Raw genomic sequence first — 24,737 nt, forward strand, 5'->3', positions numbered from 1 at the left:
TGTATTTACGTGTACAGGCATATGCCTAAGATTTTTTACTGACAAGGAGGCATATATATATACACACATATTTATTATCATCTCTCTGTAGATCCCCAGTTTAACACATCTTCAGAGAGGTCTGATGTTTAGGAAGTGACTCAAATACAAACCCTAAATAAAGCAGAGTTTGTTAGGGGGGCTCCCAAGCCAGTGTCACCCCATTTCAACAGTGAAGTCCCATTCCCAAAACAGTCTTTAGAAAGCTTTCCCCAACATTTCTGCTTCTCCCAGTCAAAGGCTCTGTCATGACTGCCTGGATGAGGCTCTTTTTAATTTTATAATTTCAGTGATAATTTCCAGTGACAGACACGAGGGGGAGCTGCCAGACTGGACAAAAATAGACCATTTCCTCTAGCCAATATATTCTGCTTCAACTCCCTGACACGTTCTGCACTAACTCTTCTTGAATGCTCATATCCAAAGACAGATCAATCCTCAAAAAAGCAACCTAAACCCCTCGTTCTTCATTTAATAGCCCTGTGAGACTGCTGAAAAACACATAATGGAAAAAAATGTGCCTGCAAGCATGATCTGTCTGGTTTGGCTCCAGAAAACAGGTTCCACCCTGAAAGCCCAATACTGAACACAGTGATACCCACAGTTCTCACCCAGAAAATACGGTCTGACAAGGGAATCTATTCGTTTTAATGCTTATAATTTTTAAATGGTATTTAATTACACATAAGATCACATTAACAACGCCCCCAGCTCTGTCAGCTACCAAGATAATTACTTACCGCAAAGACCCCACGGACAACCCAACCATGGTGCTGCCGTAACGTCTTTCCATAAGCATTGTCTTAAAGGAAGGGGGGGAAAAAAAAAAAAAAAGTCATTCAAGAGATAAATGTATGGCAATTTTAAGTTTGCATCACAAAGAGGACTTAGAGCTTAGAAACGACCATTTAAGGACATATTCTTGCCACTGGATGGAACTAATGGCTGTTTCTGAGCACCAAAGTTACGACTGAAAGGAGATGACAGATTTGGGATTTATGCATCGGGGTCTCAGCTCTGCTGTCAAATCTCCTTCAACTCATCTATGGCAAGTAAGTATTCTAACAGACAGGAAGGCAAATGTAATTTTTATTTGACTAGCTATGCTTCAAGATTAACACTTCTACTATCTAGTTCTCAGTTCAGTGCAAGTCTGAGAAAATAATATATGGGGTGAAACAATCCTGCAACTTGATGATTAGCTGGCCTCAATCAAGATCGTTAGCTCAGGCATTAACTTTCTCTTTACATCTGAGGGTCAAGTCTCGAGGGCCATTGGAAGAGAAAGCACCGGGCCCGTATTAAAATAATCCTTAGGATTTCTATTGTGAGCGCCCCTGAGTGTAGCCTCTGAGGAAGGCCCTTGCTATGTTCCTAGAAGGCTCCACCTTCATATACAAAGTCAAACATTTTCGAGCCATATTTTCCCAGTCTTAGCTTCTCACTGTCGTCATTTCATAACCCTTCAGTTGAATTTTTAAGTATTTGACATTGTATTATACTTTCCCCGAGCTGTTCACTTTGAAGAAAGAGAACCTCTACATTTTACTCCTTAGGAAATTTTCTCGAAAGACTGAAGACAGTTATTATTGGAAGAGTGTAAAAAGTTAGTGAAAAACAGCTACAAGTTTTGCTGTACTCCTCATCTATCAGTTTAATGACTGGGGAATGTGGCTTTTCAGGAGTGAGAATCTATGCGAAAAGCACACAGTAATAAGAGCAACAAAACAAGGAGAAAAAGACTATTGTGCAGCAAACAGGACTGACAAGACTATTCTCTGCCTTATCAGCAAATACAGGGGAATTAAAACCACCAAAAGTTGAAAAGTTTGCTTAGATTTAAATCCCGACTAAAGACAAATCCCGTTAAAAAGCTGTTTGTTCCTCAGAAAATCATAAGAACTAGTGGATATTCCACTTTTTATTTTCATTAGCTTGACATTTGAGGTTGTAGAAAGAGAACATACACCCCAACTTTACTTGAATTCAAATAGCACAGTAACTCCTAAATACGAAACTGTAACAGTAAACCAAAGCTGCACTGTTGACACAGATATGGAAGAGCTTTTCAGGGGGAGAAAGGGAAGGAAGAAGTGAGAAAAAGTCAGCAGCATGGCTCTGCTGCAGACACAGAGCAATTCAAGAAGCAGTTCAGTGCTGAAGCCTTCAGACTCAGAAGGTCAAATAAGTGCCTTGACTTTCTGTGGTTTTAACATCCACATCTGGCAGCAGTGTATTTACAGTCCCACTTCCAAGAGCTGCTTACATACTTTGCTGTAGTAGTTCTTTTTACTAATCCTATAGGACGACTGCTTAGCTGTTTAAAAGAAGCTAAAAAAAAAAAAACCCAAACTTTTAAAAACCCCTGTTTTAAAGCTGTTTTAAAGGATTATCATCATAACATTAGACTGCATTCATATAGAGGGTCTTACTCAGGAATAACCAAGTCAAGTCTAAGCGGGGTTTGTATTTTGTTTTATACTTGCTGTGGGCACTAGCCTGACTTGGTAAGCATCAGAAATTGTGAACTTGGAAAAAATTCCTTCTTTTCTGTTACAAACTCCCTTCTAACTGATACAGGCAATTCACAGCCATACTGGCAAAGAGGTGATTTCAAAGAGTGATGGCCAATCTCACAAGGAATAAAAAAAATAAATAAAATAACACAACAGCAACTATAAATTTGGAAGCACTCTTGCTGCAAACCAGTAGAGAAAACGGAATGAGACAAAGCACTTTTTTCCCTAAGATACGATTATCTCCACTGCCAAAAGTATGCCAATTAAAGGAATCTTTCCTACTATTAAATCAACATTGACCAGTTATCTAGTAATCTGCCCGAATTGGCCATTTTAAAAAACTGCAGTTTTCAAAAAAGTTATGTCTTGGAGATTACTTGCATCATTAGTCACTGAAGAAAAGAAAACACAGATTCTAAACGAGGAGGAAACTAGCCAAGTATGTAAATTCAGAAGCACACAAAGAATAAAGCAACTGGCACTTACTCAGAGCTGTTTGGATATTCTTTTCCCCATTCTTCACTTCCGTCAAAAACCCTTTCAAGAACTTCAAGCCTCTGTCAGGATGAACCCACAAAATAAAAAGAAACCAAGTTTATAACAAAGTAACCCAAAGTATAACAAAGCCCCCAAAGTTGCAATACAACTCAGAAGTGCAATAAAACTCAGAATTAAGATGGCATTTTCAATGTGAATAAAAAAATGCAGCCACCTCATCCACCCTTTCTCCTAGCCCAAGGAGAAACACCTTGCTAAAACATTTCTGCTGCAGCCTGAAATCACCTGCCTAATGTTCTGGCCCAGCAGGAGCAGTCACTCACTGTTAACTTCACTTTTATGGGAAAAAAGGTCGCCTGTGATTGCTTTTTCAGGCCTTTTGGCAAAGTTGTGGTGATATAACCACAGATAATACATTAATCTTGATCCTAGCCAGTTTGGATTGATGGAGCCTGGGGAAAGTAACCAGTTTGCTCCGTGTACATAAGCTTGCACTGGCGAAAGGCCCCTCATTCCACTTTAGCGGTTCATAGTGTAAGTAGATAAAAGGCTGTTACCTTTTCAGCCACAGGAGAGCCTCTGTAGCAGAGTTTCTAACTTGTGCTACGCCGGCATTCACTTCGTGGAGCACAATCTTCTGAAGGGTATCAAACTCTTCTTTGTTGGTTATAAATTTCTGGTTTATTTTCTGGAAGGAAAACAAGAGGCAAAGTTTTAGGCTTTTATGACCAGTGGCCTGTTCTATAAATACCACCTATTTACCAGGACTCTTCCCTGCAAAGGGATATCACAGATCCCCAACCACATCACACGCTCCCACGGCACGGCTGTCCTGCCACACTGGGCACACCTTCCCAGGGCACAACCCCAGACACATCTGGCTAGCCAGCTGGCTAAGGCAACCAAAAAAAGAGCATCTTGGTCAAAGACTTGCATGAAACCTACCATTTCTGTCTGACAAAATGCTTTAGGTTCACATGACATCCTCTACACTGGTGGAAAGGCGTTAACTCAACCTGCTCTCTGAAAAAAGTCCCATTTGCCCCAAGCTTCAAGTAGAAGCAAGATTACCTTCTGACAACTGCTAAGCTGCACATTCTCAATTACACTTAGCAGTTGTTGGCATACTTAAGCTTTTATTTTATGCCAAAGTTTGTTATACACAACTCCTTACAAAAATAGGAGGGGAAAATACACAAGGCAGTTAAACAGAGTCATCTTCCGCATTAAAGGAGCAGCTGCCTATCACTTGACAATAAATATTAAATTTTTTTTTAAATAGCACTCTTCCCTCTTGCTATTTTCAGTCTTTCAGTGGCTACCTTCAGCAAGATAAGTGCATATCTGCCTTACTTTGCACCAAACAAGTCTGAATGCATGCAATCTTCCTTATCATACACGCAAGAGATATATTTTGCTTTGCTTTTTTTTTTTCTTGAAAGAAGAGCAATGAAAAGGTCACTATGAATACATCTTGTCTCACAAGTAGCACTTCAAGCCTTTTCAGACTCTGAGATAGAAGGACTGTCAGAACGAGAACTGAAGCTGCAGGGTCTGCCCCAACCTGCTGCGAAGCTCCTTCTTTACGCACTAATTTGCTCCTACTTTTTTGAGGTAAGGTGTTTTTTTCCCCCCCGGTTTGTTTTACAGTCTAAAGTCAATATTGCTACCGTCACATCATGACTTACAACCTATTCAGCTCAGAATCAAAGTCACGTTTATGAGGTGTAACAGATGTTTTACTTGGCAGTCACTCAGGTATTTTATAAGTTTGTGCATAACAGTTGGATTTATTGGATTTATGTACTGTAAGAACAGAATTACAGACATTTCAGCATTCCAATCTGACAGATGGTAACATTATCAAATATTAAGTAGCCTTACAGTATTGACCCCTACAACAAAGACTCTTGAGCTTTAGCACCTAAAATAGGTATTTTGGTTAAAAAAACAAACCAAAACTATTAGAAATGAGCTGTTACCTTGATGTTACCCACAAAATCCATTTTAACAGGAGCAAAAACAGTTGGTCCCAGCTTGTCTAGAAAAAAAAAAAAAAAGCAGCCATATTTTAAAATTGTGTCTTTTTCCAGTCCTCATGTCTTAGTAACGATTAATTTCATTTACTCTCTTAGCGATCCTTCTACATGGCAGGAGTATACCAAATGAATGACATAAACCAAAGTCTGTCTTTGGTGTAGAACCAATCTACCCCAGTACAAGTGTTAAAATACATCGACCTACAATTTGGAAGTCTTCAAAAGGGCGCGTGCTTACAGGGTCCTCACATCTACTGTTAGATTCAGGGGCCAAGCAAGTGGGGGGGGGTTTGCACTGTCTGGAGATAGAAGTCTTTGGAAAAATCAAAGAGCAGCAATAGCTAGTACAGCAGAATGGTGTACCGTCAGCAGTACTAGACATGCAAGGCATTTCACGCCGTTCTTTTGAAGGCAAGAAATTGCTGCTCCAGATATACCCATAGATTTCCAGACAGCTTATACATGGCTCCCACCTAAATGAGAGTGGATCCTCTAAAAAGCAAGAAAGTAAGAAACATCTGGTACCAGTCAAACTGATTCTGCTGACAGCAACTATTTCTACTATATCAATTTAGTGAAGAAACAAATTCTCCAAACTGACTGCTCCACCTTTTCTCACAGCTGGCAGCTGTCAAAAGCAGTCAGATGCATGCCCAGCATGAAAAGAAAGAGCTCCTTACCCAGAACGGGCACAATTGCATAACATGACTCCAAAAACTCTTCTGTTGGTATGCCCTCCTCCTCCCGAAGTTCAATATCACTGAACCTGGTGTCCAGGACAAGCAGAAAAGATTGTTACCTTAACAACTCCTTCTGTGCAACTTCTAAAGGCAAAGTGACATTTCACGCCCACTTCACTTGCATAGAGGTAAAATTTACAGACATGATCCACCATGATGGCTTTTGTTCCACTAGGTTAAAGTAAACAGCTGCAGAAAATACACTTTTGCTGGCATGCAAGCAAGGCCTGTAATTATAACCAAGGAAAAAACCTCCCACTCCACTCTGTACAGACAATTCTACAAAGGGTATCTTCCTCATATACTGTGCTGTACGCAGTCTCGTTAAATAATCTCAGCAAATACAGCTTTACAGACAGAAACGACTTAAAAATGAGTCAATTAAGGGCTTAGAGTTTCAATAATCCTTGTAATTTACATCTGCAACATGTACTACCTATTGCTCATGACACTGAAGAAGGTAGGAGAATCGTTTTCATTTCTGTCTTCCTCACACAGGGTCAATCCACTTAAAGAATTCATTTCCGACTGCAGCAACTTGTGGGCACCAAAGCTTTCTACAGCTTGCAGCTTGTTCTCTCCATCTTCTTCAATGCCTTACATTCATAGGAAACAGAAGAAAAACAAAAATAGAAAAAGAAAACAGCCACACACCCATACTGTTATTCCTTTTCCTTAAGACGTTCTATTTGAAGGAAGGCACTTGGATATCTGTATCATGAAAGTTTAAAAGCTTTCCCTGCTGGCACCATGACCACCACCACAGTTCCCCTGCTGCCGGGTGCTCAGACTGCCTTTCACCCAGTCCCCTCCCCATTTCTTTTAGCCATACAGACCAAGCACCAGGCTCCAGTGCAGGTGAGCCCACGCATCCTCAGCGAGGACAGTCTTAGTAGAGGAGAGCATTGAAGAAGCGATTGGGTGCAGCAGGGAGTTAGACTCATTTCCTTGAAAGAAAGATTACTTCTGAGATGACTGTAACTTCCCCAGGGCTGATAAAGTGGCACAGTGCGTTTTCAAAAGCAAAATAACAACAGTGACTCGTTTGCTCCTTCTGATAAGTAAGTAAACTGGCCGCTAAACTGGCTATTGCTATGATATCAAAGGCTGCTATGTTCTCCCCGATTTTTATGGATGTCTTTAAAGTTTCCCAGAGGAACCACTTGCCTCTTCACTACTGTGGTCTATTTTATTTCTTCTTTGGTGTCAAGTGCATCTGTTTCATATAAACAGAGCATTACATGAGCACCTCCAAAGGAAGCCGAAGTCTTAGACGCCCAAAGAAAGGTCCCATCCCATGCATGGCAAGACCTTCTGACCCCATGGACAACTGCAGAGAACAAGTCAAGAAGCAAAAATTGTATATTTGCAGCATCTGCAGTGTACAAGCCATGGCAACAGCACGTCTTGCTGCCACACTGTCAAACTAGCATCCAAGATTTCCCAGGGAACCTTTCTCCCAGGAAGAGAATACTTTCAAATGCCAGTGAGGATTTATAGACCTGAAGCAGAACTGAGCTTCTGGCTGAAGGGATCAAGCTGCAAGGAACTCACTTCCTCCAGGTGAAGCCTGAAAACAAACTTGCAGCTTTCCCTATTACTTGCAGAAGAACCGAATAAGCTGGGTGAAAAAAGAACCACTCACACCCAGTAACAGCAACGAGACTTCAGCCATTCTCCTCAGGGCAGAAAAAAATGGCCTCAGCCACCATTGACTGTGCCTCATTCACAAGCAGAGTGACTCTGCTGAGGAAGTAGAGTTTGAGGGATGTCGTTGATCTGTCCTTCACCAAGACACATGGGCTGGTGAGTAGAGAAACAGTGACTCCAAGTCCACAGTGAATCCAACAGGAGTACCACGCATAAAGCCTGGAGTCCTCTGAAACTTCAAACTCAAACACCGTAAGCCCTAAATGACAAACACCAATTTCTTATGGGACTCGAAATGCTTGAGCGTTTTTAAAGACTGACTGGTCTTAATAAAGGGGAGAGGGAAGGAAGAGTGTCTGCCCAGGGTAGAGCTCCTGGGCTCACAGGGAGCACCCAAATACAGCCATCGGCAAGACGGAGTCCCAGGCTGGCTGGTTGAGTCCATCCCATACGGATAGCACTGCACATCCTACTCCACCCTGTACTGCCAGCACAGCTCTGCAACTCAGATGTGCGTACCCAAGAGGGGGTAGGCTGTACTCTTTCTTGCACAGGAACAACCTCAGTAGCTAAACGATACCAACAACCTGACTTGAGTTAGTTTGGCTTTAGCACTGTATCCTTGAGGTGTGATGCTAAATGGTGACACATGTGTGTTATTTCTGCAGGGACTTACCACACTACACAACACCAGTTACAGACATGGGAAAAACTGCAAAGAGAACCCATGTAGGAGCAAAATAACCGTGTTCATTAACTTGGGCTTAAAAACTTCAACCGATTCACTGACTGCATATGTATGTTTTGGAATAATAGCCAGGCAGAGAAGGTTACTGTTCAAGAATGATACAGTCCATTCAAGAGGATGAGCAGAAATCATACGTTACTTGTATAGACTTATCCAAATTAAGTTCATCAGCCCTTAACAAGATAGCTATGTTGGATGGAATTTTATACTGAATTAGTTCAACAGTGTTTTACTGAAGTCATGCACAAATTTAAGTTTCATGGTATTGCTAAAGTAATGGAAGAAATAAGGTGCTTTCTAGTATACTCTTAGTTGCAGGAAAAGGGTTAATTTTCCATAAAGATTTGTCAGAGCAATCAAGAGTGACTACAAGGTCAAGCCCTCCACAAGACACGCACACAAAGCTTTAATGCCCCCCTTCTGACAGTGCAGCCCTACATACTAGCAGAGGTGCCGGCATTCCCAGCGGAGGGCCTCTGGGAATAATGTGTCTGTCCACAGCTCAAGCAGTGCCCAAGCTCTGCCAGGCTCTATTGTTACGCACGTCAATCAGCATCTAGAGGAGCCTCCACTCATCCCAAAAAGAATTTTTAATTTTCTTCCCCATTCAGACCCAAGTTCGCTATCAACAAGGGCAGGAGCTATGCTGAGAAGACTTGCAAAGGGCAGATATCAGACTAAAATACACTGATATTCCCTCTCATGGGAGCAAGGTATCAGCACTCTCACAGGCAGCCTACACTTCCCTCCATTTACACTTAAAGAGTAAAAATTCTGTATAAAAGACAGTGTGTATATTTACCTGCCAAATCCTCTGCTATGTGATCTTCAACAGAAACATCCCTGCTCCCCTCATTTGTTCCCAGGTTTAAGCATTCCAGACTTTTAATAAGGGTTTGCTCTTGATGGTTAATTTCTGCTTTTACAGAGCCATTTTCACAGGGGTTCAATTCCACCTGCCTGAAGAAAGGGAAAGAATACTGGTTAGTGTATAAAACATTGCTTGGTAAGCTTCTTCCTGTGAAAACACACAAATAACAGCAACAGAAAAATAATTGACCGAAATTATAGGCTGTCACAGGCTGATCTGAGCAAAAGAACTTGTCTAAAATAATAAAAGGAATAAGGCAGCTCTTTGCAGCAAGTAGGATTAATGATTCAACCTCAGTTTGCAGAGTTTAAATATATTTACAATGACCTTTATTAAAAAGAGACATAATCAAAAAAATACAATTGATTACAAAAAAGGAAATCACAGGCAGATATTGTAGCTAAAAGAATACCCTCTCATTAGTACTTTAAAATATATACCCTTGCCACCTACCCCATAAATCATAGCCTGCTCTACATCAACGATCTTATGAGCTCATGGAGTGGAACCCAAAATGTGGGAAAGAGCACTGAAGTGGGTGAGAGCTGGCTGGTGACTGACCGGTAAGTCACCAAGTGGAAGGCTGAGAAAAATAAAAGGGAAAGGGCTGATAAAGAAGAAACATGAAGTGGGGTGAGCCAGCTCCCTTTCGTTGCGTGTAATTCCAAATACGCAGCTGAGAGCAATACAATTCTGCCTGCATCCAGTACTAGTAATAGCAGAGTGAAAACACGGGAAGAACAGACACTACCAAAAACAGATTAGAAAGAGACTGACAGTAAAAGACTTCTGTTATACCTTTCCGTTGAGGTGTGACTGGACAAGACAGAGTGCTTTATCTGTAAGATAAATGGGGAGAGGGAATATTCTTTAAAGCAAGAAGACTGTATCATGCTTCTCAAACTTCATATTTTATTAAACCCAGGCTGGAGTCAGCAAAAAAGCTGAAAAGCTAAGCATACGTTCACTTAATTCTCTGACCTGGAGACAGTATACAGACAAACACAAAAAATGTGCTGCGTTATTGCACCATTAAAATATTGGCGGGGGGTAGGGGGGGAAGAAAACCAAGAGACTTCTTTCAGAAGCTAGCAAGTGCCAAGTGAGACACCATATGGTATGTGGAAAAGAAGAAACAAAGCAGTGAGTTTCCTTTGCAATAATGTTTTCTTTACTTAAGAAAACTGATGCAAAAAAAAAAAACAAAACAGAAGAAACGTGAGGCCAGACACCATGAATGGTATGGTGAAGTAATCTCACTTCCCAGATGGCAGTGAAGCATCTACATCCCTACATACACCTTAATCTGCTGTTTGCTAGAGAAGCTCCAGTTTTGCATACGCAGTTGTGGATCCAGGATTCAAGAAAGTGCCCTTGTCATTAAAAAGATAAGCTCATCAGCTCCTGTTGGCATACTACCACAGATCCGATGCTGCAGTAGCTTAGAAGACTAGTAATTGCTGTGAGATCCCACAATGGACCAACTTGCCATACAGCCAGGGTATTTTGAAACACCACTGTCTGCAGCTGGATCAGGTCCTGAAAGTTAATGCTTAGTAACTTTCACCTACCATTAAAAGCTAAGAAATTGGTTACTGCTTAGTAAAAAATGGCCCTACCTCACTTGCAAACCACAAGAAATAGCAGGGTACACCCAGTGGAGGACTACTAGCTATAATATGGGTAGAAAATGCATTCCCTACTTTTACAAATGCTACTTTACAAAAGGGCACCTTACCATCCATGCCAAGACTGAGAGGAAAGGATACAGGCCATTACCTTGTTTGTTCTGAGAACTGCTAAATGTGGGGATCCAGGTGGGGTCTGATGCAACAACTCAGAAGTGAAGGCAGTATTTGCAATCTGCATACATTCTTCAAGAGTCTTCAGGAAGGTGTCACAGGTTGATTTTAATAGAGCTCCCATATCAATCCCACTCTGTGGGAAGAAATCAATTGGAAGACGTGGACTCAACCACAGAAGATCAGCTTGGAGCTACAACTCCTGTCTACAAATCCCACAGCTGCTACAGTCATAATTTCTGTTTAACGTGAATTAAAGTGCAATGTGTCAGCTGCTCCGAGAACTGGCATCGCATATTACTGGGGCTATGCCCCCTCACAGCATTACCACTCATCAGCCTCTCACTACAAGCTCAGTATGCTTGTGTTTTAAAAGCAACGCCCCTTAGTTGCTTATCTCTGGTGTTAAATGTGTATTAAATACTAAGCCTTGATGTATGGCATTCCGGAAGACACCACTGACAGGAGACATGAAAAGTAAACAAATTAAATAGATACAGAATGATCTGCAGATAATAATTTCAAAAATCCCATGAAAAAAAATTACTGCAATTGAAAAACAGGCAGAATGAAGTATCACATTGCCACAATACTCTTCATTTCTGCAAAGTGCATTTATTGATGCTGAAATGCTTTTAGCAATAAATCTTTTCAGTTAAATTGTGGTAAGATCAGCGAAAGCAATTTTTCACCCAGAACCAGGAACTACGGGTTGGATAAACATCCCATTACTTGTTTGTTGTCAAAACCTGTGAGCTGCAAGTTCTAACAGTGTCTTTTAGTCATTTATATACTACATAATTCTTCTGCACTGTCTGTTAATCCACCATAAACAGTTTATCAGGTATCTTCACGAAGATGGTTTGGACAAATGATTAACCTTCAGGTGTTCTGCCTGCCTGTGCTGCACTTGACGACCCAGCTCTCCCATGGGAGGCATCCTGGAACACCACACCAGCTTCTCTAGCAAGTGATGTGCATCCCTCGTTTCTCTCTCAAAGCAAGGGGTAGATCACTGTCATTAGGAGACCCCTCTTAAATCAGGCTTCTTTGGTCAGGAAGATTTGCAAGGTTTGAAACTTTAACTTAAATGAAGCTAACCAGGCAGTTTTTTATAGCAATTTGGGGGTTTTTTGTGGTCTGCATTGTCTCTTGACCCTTTAAGGGTTTTGGTTGAGAACAGAAGGGAGCAGGATATTAATGATTCAGAGGCAGACAAATGCGCGCTTCTTGCAAGTTATCTTTTTATAAAAAAATCTTTTGCTTTTTTGATCCACTATATACACACGATCACCTCCAGGGATGTTATTATCTAGATCACAGATATCATATCTCATCTCATGACTTGCTACCCCAACACAGGGAGAGTTATTTGCAACAATACAATATTACTCCATTTAAATAAGAACTGTTGCGTGGGTACATTATTTCCATTATTTCCCGTAAGTTCTCTGCAGAAAGAGGATGCATTATCAAGTAACTGTGAGTGAATACTACACTGGCTAACCATAAGAGTTCACAATGCTCAAGGCTTTACAGACATGGTCCACACCAAAAAACAGCGCTGTACCTCTGGTTCTGATACACCAGAAATGCTGGCTTCCTTCGTTTTATGCACTTGTTGAACAAGGAGGTTACAGTACAGTCTAAGTTCAGACATTTTAGTCTTCAAGGCTTCTGTGTTTTCAGTGAACTCTAAAAGTGAAACAAAAGAAGAGTTAAACTTACTGTATCCGCCTTGCAGTATACGATTTTGGAAAGCTGCTGAAATAGTATTATCCAATTCAATCAATACTTCCTTATTTCAAAACATTTTCTATCAACTCAAAAAGATGAGCTGGGCTGGCCATAAATTACGCTCCTGACAGGTAAAATACTGTTTCATTATTTGCCATCATAGACAGGAACAGCACATTCCTAGACAGAATAATGCAGAGAAAAAGCAAGTATACAACACTTGACCTTAACGGGCCTTTTAAATAGGGCAAAACCCCTACATACCATATTTTTTGTTTTCACTAAGTAATTTAAAGTGCAAAGAGTTACACTACGCTGTGAATTAAAAGACTGGGGTTCTGTGTAGAGGTTGGGGTTCTGTGGAGGGAAAAGACACATCCTGTCCAACATAGAGGGATTAATTTAATACATATCCTTGAATTATAGAATCGTAGAGGTTGTAAGGGACCTCTGGAGATCAGCTAGTCCTACTCTCCTGTTCAAAGCAGGCTCAGCCAGAGCACGCTGCTCAGGGGCATGTCTGGTCAGGTTTTGAACACTGCCAAGGATGGAGACTCCACAGACTCTCTGTGCAACCTGCTTCAGTGCATCCTCATCCTCACAATATAAACATTTTTGCTTATTTTGCAATGGAGTTGCTTGTATTTAAATTTATGCCCATTTCCTCTTGTCCATTCACTGAGAAGAGTCTGGCTCCATCTTTTTAATGCTGTCCCATCAGATATTTCCTTTAATCATCTTAGTGGCCCTTTGCTGGACTCACTCCAGTATGTCCATATGTTTCTTGTACTGGAGAGTGCAGAACTGAGCAGACTAATCCAGATACGACTAACAGCCAATCTGAGATTTTTCAGAAGTAATTTTTTGACATTAGAGTCACAGAATTACAAAATAAATTTGTCTGTTAATAAGACTAACATAGTTTAGTTCTGCAAATATATCAGTAGCTTTTCACCCTGTGCTACTGTATGTCAGTTTATAGATATAATTTTGTTTTGCTTCATGGCACTGTGCATCAGATCCCCATGTTGTGTAGGACCCTACAGTAGCGTCTTCTGCTCAGTTCTGACTCAGTTTGCAGCTGGCAGCTGCAAAGCCTGGTGAAGATGCACATAGGGGTAAGAGAAGTGATTCCTCACCTCAGGGAAAGGAAGTGCATACCCCTGCATTTGCTCGGGATCACTGATACAGTAACAATAATTTGCTGTTTTCCCATCTTCTGCATAGTCATCGTTTTGAAATTATGCAAGGTAAAGGCATGAGGTCTCACACTGACTCATAAATAACACCACGCTTGTAAGCAAGAAGGGTTTTCACTGGGGTAAAAATTAGATTGTTGGTGAAAGCAAAGAGGTAAATGAATTTATTTTCATAGCTTGACCATGATCGGATTTCAGTTTCCAAATACTACTATACACATTTAAAACCAGTTGCAAGCCTTTATTTTAACTGCCAAGGCAATCTTGAAGTGCACGAGACCACCCAGTTAGAAGATGGAAGGAAAGGGTCTGAGGAACTCCAAAGCTCAAGAGCCACTGATATGAGAGGCTGGGTCACCATACTAAGACGGCTGCACCAGGTGGGGGTCTTACCTTCATACACAGTCTGCATCCCAGTGGCCTGTTGCCAGGAGCTACCCACTCCATGTACTTACAGAACACATCAGCACACAGTTTTCAAATTATTTATACACAGTATATTTTAAGGAAAAGCCCAAGTTTTCAAATCCCTGCACCAAGAGTTAACACGAGATTTTTAGCTGGAGTTCCCACATGGTTTGGCTTTTAGTGGCACCAAAGACCTGAAGCACAGGTTGGACACAAAGTCCAAGTATGGATTTTGTCATCTTTGTGCGCACATCTACTAGGGTAAGGATAGAGAAATAAAAAGCAAACAGCATGTGCCAGCAAAAGGGTGTTCTTGCCTTTTTCCTTCTGTGTCCTGCTGTCAGTCAGACAGGCTTTGGCAGTTCCCAGCGCAACCAGCCACTTTTGCCTTTCAACTGCATTTCTTGCTTTCAGATAGAAGTATTGTTCCCCTGGGATGATCAGGTCCATTCGTGTGTTATCTGCAGGATGAACTGGAAGCAACATAGATTTCAGATCAGTCCCTCAGCCCTTCTCAGCCCAAGCGAATATCCCAAAAGATAACGTCGGGTGGCAGGTCAAGCAGTAATGAAAAAAAGAGGAATCTACAGCCCCACACTTCCCCAGCTGCCATTTTATGACTTCTCTTCTGAGTTAGGGAACGGCCAGCACACCCATGTGTACAGCTGTGGGACAAAAGGCTATGAAAGGCAGTTTTGTGATTAGTACAGTATCATCTGGGAGTCTTCGTGGACAGAGTCTTCTGACAACCCTCTCTTTCAGGTTTCCTGCCCATAACTGAACCTCAAAGATGTGGCAAGTAATCCAATACGAGTGAGCAGACCTAGTACTGAAGTTTATTATTCATATTTCTAGCTTCAGCTTTGTGCCTATGAAGAGTCATTTGAAGCTGTGTGATCTTCCACCATGGCTCATGAAAAACAGTGGCCCACCAGCATGTAGGATACCCATTATATTTGAGGCTTGCAGCTCTCTTAACATTTTAAAAATACTATAGAATAAAAACTGGCATATAGATCAAGTTACTGAGTTACTACAGCAACTTACCAAAGAAATCAAGACACCAAATAACTCTTGTGACCTGAAATCTCATCTTAAATGCAACATTATTGGACAAACTTTGTGCACCTGAATGTTACTGTAGCTTAGTTACCTTGAATTTCACACACGGCCATTTGGATGCTTCCCTTACAACCCTTCCAGGCATCTTCCTGAGAGTCATAGTAGGACAGGATGCCACCACAGAGAAGAAACCATCGAGGCTGCCAGCCTGAAAAACAAAACTGCATTTCTCAGTTACTTCTCTCCTAGCAATTCCACCAGCTCTCTCATTCAGAGCTCACTGCAAATAAGATCCCAAAGATTCTCAGTCTCCCCCGGGAAAATTAAACCCTTTGAAGGTTTAGTAAGATTTGTGGACAGGCCTGGATGTTGTCGACCACAACCCCTGCTTGCTGGCAGCTACATGTGCTTTCTGCAGGTAGCTGGACCACAGCAGTACGTTCCTGATGTGCCATATGTCATCTTCAGTAGTTTTGCTAACGTGGCATCACTGACTCACTCTCTCTTCCAAAGCCACCTTTTCAGTCCATCATTCCTCAACACACCTTTTCACTCTTTCCAAAAGCCACCCCAGATGTCTTTTGCCTTACATGTCTTCCTCCCTTGCAGAAAGGGCTAGCCAAATTGTCTGAAAAGCAATGGGCAAGAAAGTCATCAAAATCAAGGGAAGGAGGGGACAGAGGCAGATGTATTGATTTCTGAACACCATCCAAAGAAGCAGTTCTCAGTAGCTCTTGAAACTCCTGTGCTGCCCACATAAAAAGTACTTTCGAATTAATGACTTGCACTTCTGGATACCTTCCCAGAGAATAACCAAAACACCAAGCTAGACCAAACCCAATAGTTCTGGGCATACTTTTGCCCACCCTGCTGCCCAACTTCAGAAGTAAATTACCGCTTTTGTTTTCTTCTTTTGGGAGTAATACAGCAGTATGAAAAGATATAAACAAACAAGACACGACAGCCATCATTTAGGTCTAATTAAAAACTACAAGCTCATTAACTTAAGAAGAAATGAGGCAGCAACGTCACTGGAGGAAAGCCGCTTTCATTACTGAGCTGCAACAAGCTTGCCTGGCCAGGACCAACGGAGCAAGATATCAAAGCTCCCACACTGTGACAGCAAACCATCTCTGGGAAAAAAAAACAAAACACTTTGACAAGACCATGTGGGCCACGTAGATCCTATGCATTTTTGCAGAGGGGCCTCACTTCTGCTGCCCCCTCCAAGAGGGCTCTGCCAACCAGCATGGCACTGCAGGAGCCCAGGCTGGGCTTGGACCCACACCACGTTGGAGGAGGAATGGCTGCTCCTTACCAGCTAGGGACTAATTTCTTACGCTCCTGCTGAAAGCCAATCCCAACTCAGTTAAAGGTTAGAAAGCCCTAAAGCCACAGGCTAATAGTAGGAGTATGGTTTAGGGTTTTTTGTTCAGGTGTTTTTTCCAACAACCAATACCACGGCATACGGGCCAACCCAGTCTATAGACTGCTGAACCCTGGGGGTGGCTAAAAAACAAATTAAACATAAATCCTTTTTCACACTCTCCCAGAGCTCTTCCATTATTTCCTAGAAGAATATAAAAGCATTATAAATGCCAAAGTATTCTCAATACTTCTTTATTTTATACGAAGGGAAAAAAATCAGAAGAATGAGAATTAAAAAAAAAAGAAAACAGCAAGACTGATTTTTATTTGTCTTGCCACCAAAATAAAGAAACTATCCTAAAAAGTCACTATTGATATGGAGAAACTCACAAAAAGAGGTGATTGTTCAGCAGAGAGAAGCAGTTAATTGCTTCAGACACTCAACGCACAGAACCAAGCCTTTAAATAATGCACAGCGCCACAGTCAATACAAGCCTCTAATTCAGTCTGGAGATCCTGCTGCTGCGCATGAATCATTTCAGCCATGGTCCTACAGCTTACAACTGCAGCTGATGCTCAAGCAAATTGCATCCCATCAATCAAAGGCTGTGCAATCAATTAGCCAACATACAAAGCACTCTGCCTCGATCACTTTGGAGGCTGGTTAAAAATATGTTACGAGTCAATATAGTTTGTTGAGGTTTTTGTTTGGTTGGGTTTTTTGGTTCTGGGTCTTTTTTTTTTTTTTGAGGGGGAAGCAGCAATTATATGTTTTCCTCTGCAGTACCTAACTCTTCCTTATTAGATATGTATTAAAAAGACTACGATAGGCAATTGTTAACAGCATATATTTTCAGAACGGAATTGTTACACTAATAAAAATACATTTTTGTAAAAGGAAACCAATTAAAAAAAAAAATAAATCACAGCAAGGTTCTGTCAGGAGATGCACTAAGCACCTGGTACTCGCTGACACTGAGTCAGCAGCCATGGGAAGGTTATCCTGGACAACCGGCTAAAAATAGCGTGTGGCTGACAAATCATTGCAACAAGCATACAATCTTCAATTACAGGAGCGTCACATTTGCAGACAAGCAAAGAGCAGAGGAAAAAAAAAAAACCACACAACAAAAAAAAAAAGTAGCAAAAAGACACTTAAGACACTTGCATGAACAACAAGTCTTGGGTTATTCAGTTTTATTCTCTCCCCATAAACTGTCCTAGGAATATTGCAATTTTTGGAACTGAGCAGTCAGACTTCACCTGATATAGAAAGTTAAAGCTGAACCTTTCGAGGTCTTACTGGTGCCAGCTCTAACACAACTTTGAAGAAGAATTTACTAAGCCCATTTATACTGGTGGTGCACAGGCCGGACAAAATATAGCTCATACTTCCACAGTTCATTTTAGAGGCACAGAGCCATGAACAGTAAAAACTGACCCTGCTGGGGAAAGATATATATATATAGATACATATATATATATAAGAAGACAATAAAATGCAAAGTGTAACAGAAGCGAGCAGTAGCTTAAGGTCTCAGCCACACGTATATTGCATACACATATATATTGCACTCCTGTGTGAAACCTAAAGTTAGTACCGGCAGTACGTGAAAGACCTGATATTGTCTACTACAGAAACAGATATTTAAGGAGTCTGTGCCTGCTAAGGATTCAGCATTTTTCCAGAAGTTTCCACATGAAAGATCTGCCTGCTTCCCTTGTTACACTCCAGGAAGTCTGGATGCAGCTATCACTGAGCAAACTTGACATTTCTTGATAACACAGTTGAAATTTGGACATAATTCAAACTTTAATGTTACACAACTCAGACTCCAGACAGCATTCGTTCCAAAGTGCCAAGCCTGAAGAAAAAAACTCCAAACATTTGAAGACATGTAGATCATGTCAGATGTCCACAAAGCTGAACCATCTGGGAGAATTACATACTCAAGAAGTCAAACTGATGACCTGGAAAACAAGCTGCAATTAAGAGATGCCAGTTCCAGTTGCATTTCTAAAACGCACAAAGGCCAGACACCCAGGTTTTTACTATTGCGTGCTTTCCACTAGAATTATGTAAAGCTTTGTGCTTATTAATTTCTTGAGCTTCAATGTAAGTCTTTCTAAAAACTTATGCAATAGATAGTCCTTGGACTTCTTTAACCTTAATTCAGATTTTAAGTGTGGATAGGAGATTAATTCTGAAATTTCCACATTAGAGCAACATTCGCCTAATAGGAGGAATTAAAGCCTTCATCACATCCCTACTGCTAATAGCACAGGGAAGACCCAAGACTTGGCTGCAGCCCACAGCCCAGTGGCAAAGCAGGGGCAGAGCCCTGCTTTTCTGTGCAGGGTCGCAAGAGAGTCCCAGAGGGGCTGCTCCAACAGTCAGAGACATCTCAAAGCAAGAACAAGCAATACCCATCTTTCCATCCCACCCTGAGCAAAGTAAGTTGTGGGGTGTGTTCACCGTACCACCACCTACCTCTTTTTCTGCCAGCACCCAAGGGCAGAAGAACCACAGCCTCTGCCCAGCACTGTGTCAACGACTGATCGCTGGACGAGAGCTGTTGAAAACTCAGCTCAAATAGGACCAAGACAGTGCCGGTGTCTTGCAAAAAGCATAAGAAAATCCAACATACGCCTTTCCCCAGCTGCCAGTGCTGCTGTAAGTCTGTGAATGCCATCAGGTTCACACCTTTGCTAGAACCCAGCCTGCTCCGGGTTGTCCACGTAGCAGCAGCTGTTGGCCAGAAGATAGCACCTTCCCCTCGTACAACTGTGATGGCAGAACACCCGCCTTCCAGTTACGAGGAAAGTCATATTTTCCAGCTAGAGGACACATCTAACAGCCAAAACACAGGACCAAGTCAAGAGATCTTATTTCCAGTTTAGAAAGAAGATTGCCGAGCTGCCGTGCACCATGCTGAGAAAACCCCGACTTCTGCACTGAGCTGCCTGTGTCTCCTCACCTATACAACACGAATGTTCCACACTGGCCCAAAAGGACCACGGCTGGTCTTAATGCACTAATGCCTGAGGATTTCCCTGGGGAATTAAGGCTATGGAAATCTCAATATCACAAATGGACAAAACGTTCGCTTTCAAGATCCCAAAGCACTTGCAATCTCAACTGCTGGACACCCACACTAAATCTTACAATCCCATTCTTAACAACCGATTGCGTGACAAAGTTCAGTTCACGTGGCCGCCTGTTTCATGCTGTCAGTCACCACCAGGAAAAGCATTTAGCAAAAGAGCACCTTACGCAGACCAAACTTGAAACTTTCCCCCCTTTTTTCTCATACAACAAACAGAATACAGTTAAAGGGTTATCTTGGCATAAGAAATTTGCACCCAAAACTGCTGCCTGCTTTTTCCATACAGCCTCCAAAGGCTACACAGTATTTTGGGAAGGGCAGTCCCAGGCACTGGAACACATTTTGCAGCCTTAACTCTGTAGCGAAACAATTTGACAGGATAAAAACCCAGACTGTATCCAGGAGGGACAGCAGAAAGGCAGAGAAGAGTGTGTGACAATTCATGTCTCTTCTCTGGGCTATTATCCTCTCATCACCTAGAGAGCAGCTTCTAGAAATGCCCATATTGCAATTTTACTCTGATTATACTCATATTAACAGCAGGAATCAATACCAAAAGCCCCTAAAGGTAATGGAGTTAACAGATTCAGCACTTCAACTATGGCATCACTTTTTAAAGCACTTGTTTGAGGGACGCTAGAGGTTCAAGTGAAGCAAGCAACAGCTGGAACCAGCTTTAACACAGTGACCTTCTCCCAAGTGATTTTTCTTGCGGGGGGTCCCATAAAATCCACCCTCATTTCAACAACAACTGTTAGGGCAGTGCTAGCAGCATTGAAAAAGCATCCTGCTGCCACAGGGCAGCTGGGTTTGTTTGCAAACGATTTTATGCCAGTGGCCACCCAAGGCAGGGAGAGCGCAATGTTCCAGCAGCCAGGCATTTTTGAAGGGAACACGGTGAAAGGATGAAGGGCAGACAGAGGATCATGGCGAGTGATGGAGGCAAAAGTTCAGTAATCCAGGCCACTGCTCAGACACACTAATTCAAGTCATTCAAAGCACCAGGGAGTTTTCCTCCTCTGTTGACACTTCCCAGCCCCGGCAAACTGTCAGCTCCTCTCTCTGACCCCTGGGGTGGTTATCACACCAGACTGAGCCCAGGCAATGAACTTACGTAAACACAGGAGGTGGTATCTCTTCACCACCATTCTGCCACACCTTTCGCTTCTGTCCTAACCCAGACATTCCCTGAGATCACTTATTTATTTGGGTGCAGAGGGACTGAATGCAGAGGCACCGGTACTGCAGCATACCTGGCAGGGAACGCTGCACCACGTAGGCTCTGCAGCATTGCTCTAACACCTACAGAGGAGAGAGGGGACACCCATTTCCTTTCCTGCAGCCTCATCAAACTTTTCGAGCACATTACTCGATTCCAAAAAGGTACGACAAAAGCAAGATTGCTGTGTGAAGAAAAGGAGGGGGAAGGGAGGAGAGAGATGAGAAAGAAGGTCAAGCCACACAAACGTAATTATGCAAAATCTAAGGAGAATGAAGTAACCAGTCCCTGAAGCGTTATGGGTCAGAAGCGTAGTCAGGACCAGGTAAGACTCGGTCAGCCATCTAAACAAACTCACAGCCTCTGAGAGCAGCTATGGTCGGGGTAATACTGGGCAGACCATTGCCCTGAAGGCAACAGAAACCTCTGCTGCCTGGGTCCACCTCCACAAAAGGCAGACTTCTCATTTTATACAATCAGAACTTGGACTATACCCAGAGGCTAAGAAGAAGGGAAAAAATGATAAACGAAAGCTTCTTAGAACCAAATGTTTATCTAAGTGCGAAGTTTTCAATTACTTCCTTCATCTCTAGAAACAGAGGACCTTATTTCCAGAGCTTGATATCAACTGGAAGTGTACGTGTCTCCCATCCTAAAAGGTCAGTTTTCTTTCATTAAACTCCCAAAACAAAGACTCACTCTAAGCAGTATCATGTGCATCCCAATTCAAGCTATAAAAACCTAATGCTCTTTCACCTTTTCTCGAGCTCTCCCCCCAAGTTTGTTAAGGAATTCTGAACCATTAGAGACATGAGTAATTTAAAGTTTTAAGTGAAAGCTGAAATTTACTGCTTGGTTTTGGCTCTTGGCATCTCGGGGATAAACTGAAAAGAATGCAGAGCACCACAATAAGAGAGTGGATGATTACAGACAGGAAGGTGGGGAGAGTGAACTATGGTTCGAGGTACGATGCAGCGTCACCAGTGACGGTACGAATGTGAGGGTGTTGTGCCTTGAGGAAGATGAATTAGTTAGGGTTAGAGTTACTCAGCACAATTAAGGAAGTGAATATTTAAATACCAGGAAAAGATTAGCTTTGTGAGGAAAGGCTATCAAAGCCATTTCACAGAGTGTACAGAGAATACTAGGCAAGCCAGAGGAGGCAGTCAGCATTTTTCTTTCTAATGACGAAGCTGCCTTTAATCCCCAAGCCAAGAGCTGATACATACCACCTCTTCCAGAGTCAGCGGCAATCCTGCCTGTGGCCAGTGATCCCAGATAAGACATGCCTTATGGTGAAGATCTGAACTGAAATGAATTTCAGCAGAAAAATCAACTGAAAGTGCCAAGCTTTTACACACACGCCACTGAAGGAAGGTGTTCCCCAACTCCACGCTCTGTTTCCCTGTGAGTGAGCGATAGCTTCTTCATTCTATAAGGCTGGTGAGAAATCAAAATCACAGATCATTTTTAGAAGGTAATCTCCAAAGACTAGAGGAATTTCTTAGGCTTAAATAAAGAGCGTGAATTGCAGCTCGAGTTCAGTTGGGAGAGTCTCCTGTGGGAGACAGTTTCCGAACAGCAAAGAGCAGCCTTCAAGTGCGGTTCACCTCCTCTCTCCATCCTGCAAGCAGCATCCCCCGGGTTGAGATCGGTCCTGCCACACCACCACAGCCAGGATCCTGCTCCGATGCTGTCCACGCCAGAAGGCTTCACGCTTAGCCAGGACCGCAGGCAGCAGCAGCAGCACAACAGACTGATGAGCTACAGGGCAGGCATAGGGTGATGCTTTTATCGCCCCAACTGCTTACTACAATAAGCAGTATTGAAATGAAAGTTATATGCCCTTTATCCATGCTATAAGCCCATCCCTAGCCTCCACAACCATTACCAAGCAATGCTGACATTAGATAGAGAGTTTTGGCAAAGGATGAAATCTAGGAATTTTTTAAGATCAAGTTACACGCTTCAACTGTAGGCTCTGCTGAGGCCAACTTACACGCCTGCATGATTTAAGTCACCCAGCTCTGGGTTTTGAGGATTAGTAGTTTGAAGTTTGCAGAGGCATCATATATTTGCCCAAGCGAAAATGTGCTATCACACTTTATATGCCAGTGATGATTCTCCTTGCAAAATTCCCTGTTCCCTTAAGGTTTTAACCAACTTAGTCGGGGAAGCACAGACAAGAGCTATCTCAGGACATGCTTATTGCAAACACAAGATCCCAAGTGGATTTTCATAGGCTAGATCTGTATGCATGCATATCTAATCAAAAGTTGCCACACTTCCCTTGAGCTTAAACAAAACTATCGCATTGAGAAATCACTATCTGGTGGCCATTGCATTAGGGAAGAGAAAAACTCTAAAATCTCTGCTCTCTAAACTCAGAGATTTCAGAAGCAGCGCTGGAATTCCTGCATGTAGAAACCAAAACGTCAGCGCAGGATTAATACCAGAGGAAAAAACCCTATCTCCAAGGAGAAACCAAGTAACGCTAATTTAATTTATCGTAATCTATATAAAGCAAACAAGTGCATATATTTTTTAAAAAAGATAACTTGTTTGAGCAGTAAGGCAAGCTAATCTGTCTCTCAGTCACTGGCAAACATGCTGTGCTTTCTGACCTTTGCCTGCAGAAAGCCAAACTTGTTTCCTACTTCTGAAATGTTCTTCCTGTCACTAACTATGTAATTTGCAACACAGATCTAGCTCCCTGTCCAAGGGCCAGGGGGAAAAAGGTTGATGCAGACTTGATCTCTCATGATGGCAATGACAGATGATGTTATAAAACCAAAGTCACCAGAAAAGACTCGATTACCAAGAAACACCATCAGCTCCTCTCTCACAGCGAGGAGGGAAAGCAGTTCTCCTTTTCTACAGTTTTAAGCTTGTTCTTTGGAGAATGTCTTATCTCCTTTCTGACTGTGTGAAACAAAGGTGTGTTCCTCACAATGAGGAGGAAAGGGCGTAAGACACCTCCTGTGTATGTTTACATCAGCATCGTGTTAGTAACACAGGCATATAAACACACAAAAGATGACACACATTTTCCCTGACTTTTTGTGTACCTCATTTACACCACGAAGCACCAGAGCAGTTAACCTTGAGCAAGAGGAAAAGCAGAATACTGACAGAAATACTGTTCTGGATGACCTGTTGAACCCTCTTGCTTCCTTTAATCCCCGAAAGATGGCTTTCCCGTCTCTCACTCCCCAGCTCCGTGCTACTGCTGCGATAAACGCCACATTCCAGCACGATATTTTTTTTTGCATCATCGCATAAACTTATAACTTAATGGCTGCAGGGCAGGAAGTCATTTTATGCCAAAAGAGAACACATGTAAGCCTAGTTAGCTTGTGGAACACCAAATTTACTGTTCTCAAACAGACACCAGACAGGCCTTCTACAACCTAAGAAACGCCATGGAGTCACCTTGACCACCACACTTAGTAGCAGAGTCAAGTTTCAGCAAAGAAATCAGAAAGATGCTTCAATCCTCCATCACAGATTTTCTCTCTGTTGAGAGCAAGAAAATCATCTAGTTTGCAGCTGGGGCAAATCTCACATGCTCAAGGAAGAGATTCCTAGGCAAAAAAAAATATTTAATTTTGATGGAACTGGAATATTTCTGGTTCTTAGTCTTCATCTTACCATCAAAAACAGAAGACAGATCCAGCTGATCCTACCCCAGGCACACTCGGGCACAAATGCTACAATGCCAAATGCCAGTC

General features: G+C 42.2%; 1 protein-coding gene across 3 annotated transcripts in view; it reads right to left on the minus strand.

The window, feature by feature from the left end:
- The window catches only part of PLEKHA8 (pleckstrin homology domain containing A8), a 33,130-nt gene that overhangs the window by 6,931 nt on the left and 1,462 nt on the right, over positions 1-24,737 (minus strand). For 2 of the 3 annotated variants that reach the window (XM_054190194.1, XM_054190197.1), the window contains exons 2-13: positions 15,404-15,520; positions 14,568-14,723; positions 12,477-12,601; positions 10,884-11,042; positions 9,903-9,943; positions 9,036-9,193; positions 6,272-6,431; positions 5,776-5,861; positions 5,039-5,097; positions 3,614-3,744; positions 3,045-3,115; positions 780-841 (exon numbers count right to left, since the gene is read on the minus strand). In XM_054190194.1, coding sequence (XP_054046169.1) covers positions 780-841; positions 3,045-3,115; positions 3,614-3,744; positions 5,039-5,097; positions 5,776-5,861; positions 6,272-6,431; positions 9,036-9,193; positions 9,903-9,943; positions 10,884-11,042; positions 12,477-12,601; positions 14,568-14,723; positions 15,404-15,520 — 1,325 coding nt within the window. Of the gene's footprint in view, positions 1-779; positions 842-3,044; positions 3,116-3,613; positions 3,745-5,038; positions 5,098-5,775; positions 5,862-6,271; positions 6,432-9,035; positions 9,194-9,902; positions 9,944-10,883; positions 11,043-12,476; positions 12,602-14,567; positions 14,724-15,403; positions 15,534-24,737 lie in introns of all 3 variants that reach the window. The other variant, XM_054190196.1, reaches the window with a different exon arrangement.

The sequence above is a fragment of the Rissa tridactyla genome, chromosome 2 (assembly GCF_028500815.1).
Source record: "Rissa tridactyla isolate bRisTri1 chromosome 2, bRisTri1.patW.cur.20221130, whole genome shotgun sequence".
NCBI classification, from domain to species: Eukaryota; Metazoa; Chordata; class Aves; order Charadriiformes; family Laridae; genus Rissa; species Rissa tridactyla.